The 6,584-nt window shown below is 32.5% G+C and overlaps 1 protein-coding gene and 1 long non-coding RNA gene across 3 annotated transcripts; both read right to left on the bottom strand.

The window, feature by feature from the left end:
- Nucleotides 1–3,662: 3,662 nt before the first annotated feature.
- LOC107618386 (ethylene-responsive transcription factor ERF118) lies at nt 3,663–5,180 on the bottom strand. Its single transcript, XM_016320435.3, has one exon. The coding sequence runs from the start codon at nt 5,004–5,006 to the stop codon at nt 3,978–3,980; it is 1,029 nt and encodes a 342-aa protein (XP_016175921.1). The 5' UTR covers nt 5,007–5,180; the 3' UTR covers nt 3,663–3,977.
- Nucleotides 5,181–5,637: 457 nt separating this feature from the next.
- On the bottom strand, nt 5,638–6,336 carry LOC148546901 (uncharacterized). 2 transcript variants are annotated; one of them, XR_015900027.1, is made up of 3 exons: nt 6,145–6,336; nt 5,931–6,058; nt 5,638–5,655 (listed from the first exon to the last, which is right to left on the bottom strand). It is a non-coding gene; the product is annotated as an uncharacterized LOC148546901 (long non-coding RNA). The 2 variants fall into 2 exon arrangements; XR_015900028.1 differs by having other exon boundaries at nt 5,641–5,650.
- Nucleotides 6,337–6,584: the final 248 nt, after the last annotated feature.

The raw sequence follows: 6,584 nt of genomic DNA, 5'->3' as shown, positions 1-6,584 counted from the left end.
CCACTGCCCATTACACGAACATGGGTAGGCTTCGTATCTAGTACAAAGTTGATAGTGTTAATAATAATTTGCTTTATTCTAATAGAAAAATTCAATTCGACCAGCCATAAGTTTATGACGTAAATTGCAAGGAAAACAATGAAGATAAGCATTGTATGAAGTCCACTACTATAACGTGATGGCAAAGCAAAATTGTTATACTGCTTTGGCTTTTAGTTAACACCATAGAGCACAACATAACCACATATGCACTTTCGTTAATAACAAGTGGGGGATATTAGACGTTGATATTGTTTTGGCGTGGGGAACAGAGAATTGACAAAGATTTGTAGCCAATAACCACAAAGTCAACATTGCCCCCCTAATAGAAATCTTAATTAAGCTAATTAATAGAATAATAATAATATGATGACCGAAAACGTACTAAAGTTGAATTTAAGAAAAGAAAAATGCGGGTTGAGTTAGGAGGCTCCTATGACCAATAGTGTGAGAAGTGGAAGAGGGAATAGTAGTGTCTAGTGTGTATGTATGTGTATGAGTATACGTATGATGTGATTCTTCCTCTCTCGCTCTTATGAGTTATGATGAGAATATGATTAATATTCCAAAGTGTAAGGGGCCCATTCCACCCCAAATCCTTCGCCCCTTGCCACTTCAACATCGTTATCGTTCTTCCTCTTTGATTTATTCGCCTTTCGCCACACCCATCAGCCATGCATACTGTTCTTTCACCGCCCGATGCATGACACGTGTCTCGTCCAATCCACCTCGATCGTTCCAATACGCTCTCGGGTCTCCATAACCCCATTTTTTAACTTACTACATGTAAAATATTGAAATATCTTCGAATTGCAAAATTATTGGAATATAGGATAAATTAAATGAAAAATCATGGACATGAAAATCAAATCCGAGATTCTGCTGGACAGTCTCCATGAACCACCTATACATGTGCTTTAACATGCAGCATGCTAAAGAATTTTAAATCTTTGCAAAAATTATTATTATTATTATTATTTCCTTCCATCTACATCATTTTTTAGTGTGTTTGTCTCGATGGCTTAGAACAGCAACAAATTTGTTTACGTTTTAATACCATTTGAATTATATTAGTATATTTTTATTTTTTAATTAATTTAATTTTATTTAAATAATTAAAATTTTAAATTATAAAATTTATATTAGTTTATAATTTAAATTAATAATTTATAAAATTATATATATTCGTATTATTATACTCATATAATTAATTATATTTATTCGATTTAAAAAAAATCGTTGTTAATTTTTAACTATCAAATAAATACACTTATATTATTTTTAAATTAAAATTTTTTAAATAAATGTACTCTTATTATTTTAATTTTTTAATTTAAATAAACATATTCGTATTATTTTAAATAAAATTTAAAATTGATATAAGTAGGTTTATTTAAAATTTTAAATTTTAATATTTTAAATAAACATATTCTTATTATTTTAAAATTTTTTAAATTTAAATAAACGTACTCATATTATTTTAAATAAGTATATTCTTTTAATTTAAAAATAATATGAATGTATTTAAATAAAAAAATTAACGACCGTTATTTTTTTTAATCGAATAAATATAATTAATCATATGAGTATAATAATACAAATACATACAATTTTATAAATTATTAATTTAAATTATATCTATTTAAATTTTAAATTACAAACAAATACAAATTTTATAATTTAAAATTCTAATTATTTAAATAAAATTAAATTGATTAAAAAATAAAAATATACTAATACAATTCAAATCGTATTAAAATGTAAACAAGTTTGTTGAGTCCATAAACAAACTCTAGGTAAATAAATAAATTTAGTCAATGTGATAGGTGAATTTTGTGCAAACTTTATGAAAACACAATAAAAAAATTTAAATCCTAAAAAATAACGATTTTTTTTTAGAATTAAATTTTTTTATATTTTATAATAGAAAAAATATGATTAACATTGAACTTGTCTAATATATTAGATAATTTTATTTTTTTTAATAATTTTTAATTATAATTTTGGTTAAAAATTTATGTAGTAAACAATTAACTATAATTTCTCAATTTAAATTAGTTAATTTATTTTTAAAATAAAATATTGTGAAAAATTTAACATCATAGTTATATCAATTGGTTTTTTAATTAAATCATTTATATAAAATAAATCAATTTTTTTAAAACCAAATAGTAACACGTGTCATCCATTCAAAACAACTTCATGTGAAGTCGACTACAGGTGAATTTCTGCCATTAAATTAGTCTTGATGGCTTAGAAACAATGAGGCAGAATTACGTGCCAATATATAATACTTATTTTTAAATTAATTTTATTATTTCTTGTTAAAAGAAATTAAAAAGTTCAAATTTTAAGTTACGATCTAAATTTTTACTTTAAAAGTATTTTAAAAATATTATATGTAAACTAAAATTAGCTATCATATATTTTTGTATAAATATATATAATTTAACTAATTTTAATATGTATTTTATAATATCACTCATTGTTTTTACAAATTCATAATATAATATAAAAAAAATTATGTAAAGAGTGACATTATCAAAAATAAAAATGATGTTATCATTTTTTTTTATTTATTACTATAACGAATTAATAATAATTAATGATAAAAGTGTAAGATTTAAATTGTAAATCTCATACAAAAAGAGAAAAAATCCAAAATAAAATATGCAGATCTATTTTAAATAATATTAGTTTTGATATATTCATACGATTAATATAAAAAATAACTATCAAATTTTCTGAATAAATACAATATACTTGAATGTCAACTTACAGTTTGCTTATGAAAATTTTTTAATAATAAGTAGTTCATTTTTATCCACGTTGTGCACATTTTTATATTTTACACGGACGGGAATTTTCCTAAATTCAGAAAGATTGGATTCTTTCATGACATATTAATCATAAAATCAGATGATACGGACCGTAGTATCCTTACTAATCTTCCATTTTGGATGCATCGAGCAATATGTTTGCAATTTTTTAATATTTATTTATTCATTTACTCTTATGCCCATCAGTCTATCGCGCACATTCAAGAGGAACAATAAGCATATGGTGACCCTGAATTGGAAACCAAATTTGGAGCCGCACTAAACACAGTTCATTATTTATTTTACCGTCTTTTCTGCATATTCTCCCATTTTACGGTGTACTGGGTAAAATGCGTAGTATCAAATAATTAAATAAATAAACAATGAAATGCGATACAGCTAAGTACCATGGACCCTCCACCCTTCTGCCCCTCTGCTTCACGACATGCAAAAGAAATCCCACTTTGGCCCCACTTTCTACATTTTAAGGCCTCACTATTAAGTATTATCACTTACATTTTTATTCTTGCCATGAATTTAGACCTACTTACCTGGTTCTTTTTATTTACCCAAAAAATTCATTGCAGAATGCGGAATCTCGTTCAGTCTTCAACCATGTAGATTCCGTTGAAAAGACACTGGAATGTATAAAAAGCCCCTATGAACATAGGGTACATAGATGGTTTCGTGCAAACATGGAAAACAGAATCCAATACCATGATATTAACAATTAACAGCAAGATGTTCATATTAAGAGAATGAATATATGCGAGGTTGGTGTGTTATGTATCTGGAATTTCATACTTGATAGATAGATAGATGATATAAATATTAATAATATATCACTTGAGAACACTTGGGACGGCTCTAATAGCACAAGAAAACCCAGAGTATCCTCAGTTGATCTAAACATCTTTGACTCAACCAAACAAAATTTAATATCAACTCATAAACCACTCGCTCACTTGCTCAGGAACTGGTTTTGCAGTTCCAGAAATCTCACAAAACTTACTATAGAACTACACTCAACATTAAACAAAACTTATATATATAGAGATATATATATTAGTAGATAGTAATCTAAGGCTTCTTATTGCTCCTATGTAGCTGCAAAACTTGTTACGCGCAGGGTATATTGAGGGGTTCCTCAATCCAACCAGCAAACTCATCAGCACCAAAATCATCAAAATCGAAATCGGGAAGTTGGCTAGGCCCATTATCATCCAAGCCGCAGATTTGCAAATCCTCGAACCCACCAAGATCATCAAATCCATGTCCATAATCATCAAAATTTATCCAGTCAAAATCGAGTCCAAGGCCGATCTCAGGCACAGAAGCAGCGGCGGTAGACACAGAGACAGAAGACTGTGGTGGTGGTGGTGACGGAGGAGGGAGGTTCAGCATGCTCAAATCCGGTATCTCCAAGGCAGCCAATTCAGCCACCAAATCACCAGTCTCCAAATCATTAGTCTCAACAGCTTCATTAGCATTGGCATTAGCATTAGCACTGTCGTTGGAATGAGAAGCTGAAGAATCCAACTCAAGAACAGAGGACGGAGAAGTGCAAGAGAAAACGCTATCGGAGCCCTCCGATGTAGAGGACTTGTTGTCGGAAACACAAACTCCGGCGGGAGCAGGAGATGAGTTGCAGCAGTTGCTCTTGTCATCGGAGTTCTGAGACTGTGACTGAGACATGGACCTCGCCATGGCTTCAAACTCGAGCCTTTTAGCCTCGTAGGCCTGTGAAGCTTCCTCGGCAGTGTTGTAAGTACCCAACCAGATGCGTGCGCTCTTGAAAGGGTCGCGAATCTCAGCGGCCCATTTTCCCCACTTCCTCTGCCTAACTCCTCTGTACTTGCCGGAGGTTTGCCTCTTGGTACCGGTTGCCGGCGAAACCCTCCTCTTGAAGATGGGTTGTTTAAGTTTTGCAACAACTTCGGAGGAGGAGGTGGGAGTGGAGAGGCCGGAGGGAAGGGGGAGAGGGATCACATGGATGCTCCTCTTGATTCTCTTTTGGTTCATCTCTGAATCATCGTCGGATGAATCGGTTAATTCAGGATCCGCGTAGATTATGCGGAGTTTTCTGGTCATCTTGGAGGACTCGTGAGTTCTTTGCTTTGTTCTATGTTGTTTCCGAGGCTCCGCCATGGTAGGCGAGGTAGAACAAGAATAACAAAATTTGTTTGTTTCGGGGGAAGACGAAAAACCCTCCAAAAACCCCTCAAAATACCCGGATATGAAGGGAGAAAAAAATTTGAACAATTGAAGAGAAAGAAAGAAGGAAACAAAAGAAAAAACGAAACAAAATTCCGCAATCTCAGGTGAGATCCCCTCTTAAGAACAAAAAAAGTGTTGAAAATCTTTGTATGTGAAAGCCTCCGAAACACACTACTCCAGAACAAGTCCTGCAGAAACACAACCAGAAACCTTCGTCAGACCCAGAATCTGGACGATGATACAAAATAACAAGAGAAAGTGTGAAGAGAGTGAAGAACGAACCTTCTTGGCCTCAAACGCATTGAAACAGCTGGGTTCACGAGAGTCAACCTCTGCTCGCTGAGGCAGAGAAGCATACAGCAGGCGAAGAACACCGACGAGATAGTCAATAACAGAGAATAAATCCAGAGCTGCTGATACAGAGCCCCAACTACAACCACTTTCGATTCAATAAACCCAGACGACATAAATCTCGCTGCTCCTTCCTTCTTCTCAACCCTTTCCCGCTGCAAAACTCACCACAGGAATCCCACAAGTTGGATAAACAGACCTTCTTTGCTGTTCTCTATCACTCTCTTCACTAGCCAAAAGAAACACAATACAGAGACAGAGGGAGAGAAAGGTTCAGCCAATGTTACAAAAACCAAATATATAGAGAGAAAAAAACCAAACAAGAGAACAAGATAGGTATGGGCTCTGATAACAAAAGTTATCACAAATCTAAGGCTAATATTTTATCTCTCTTTTACAAAAGAAAAAAAAAAAAGTTATTGTGAGTTTTTCTACAGATCTGAAAACCAGAACATGAAAACAGAGGTAAAACAATTATATAAGTAAAAAAAAAAATTAGCCGACCTTGGTTGGAGACAAGCAGATTGGAACAGACACAAATCTCTATACAAACATCACCAGTCTCGGAAAATTATTTTTCTTTTCGGAGAAATTAAATTTTAAAAAATTATGAAAGCTCCATTGCACGACCACTGAAAATAAAAATATTATTTTAATGTGTCAGTGTGTCTCGAAAACATGAAATTGTTGAAAATTCAGACCTCAGAGTGAAATTTACCTTTGTTTGTTTCACGGTGCAGAGGAGGCTGCTCTGTCTCTGCCTCTGTCGTCTTTCTATCTCACTCTCTCTCTCTCACTAGTGGCCCCTTCTGTCTAAAACGCTCTTTTCTATTCTACCAGGCCTGAACCATTCTCCTTTTTTTTATCACCGGTCAAAAATCCGCATTTAAAGTATTGAGTAGGTAAAACATATAATATTAATTATGGAAACTTTCATTTTCTTTTTTTTATTTTTGTTACTACTCTTAGATGTGAGCTGGCATGTGGCAGTGTTACATGACACATACATGATGCATGATCATCGTCGATGCATATCATACACTGATGTCTCTGAGACAACTTGGGAATCCAATGTTTTTATACAGTATTCACTTGTCACTGTTATATGCGGATGTGATTTGGTTTTGAAGATCTAACGGTTACTACTCTAGAAGTGTG

Source organism: Arachis ipaensis, chromosome B9 (genome assembly GCF_059453495.1).
Source record: "Arachis ipaensis isolate K30076 ecotype BB chromosome B9, ASM5945349v1, whole genome shotgun sequence".
In the NCBI taxonomy this organism is placed as follows: Eukaryota; Viridiplantae; Streptophyta; class Magnoliopsida; order Fabales; family Fabaceae; genus Arachis; species Arachis ipaensis.
This window is presented reverse-complemented; position numbering and strand designations above follow the sequence as displayed.

What these genes read in the sequence shown, in the direction of transcription:
- LOC107618386 (XM_016320435.3), bottom strand. Translation starts at nt 5,006, where the DNA reads ATGGCGGAGCCTCGGAAACAACATAGAACAAAGCAAAGAACTCACGAG.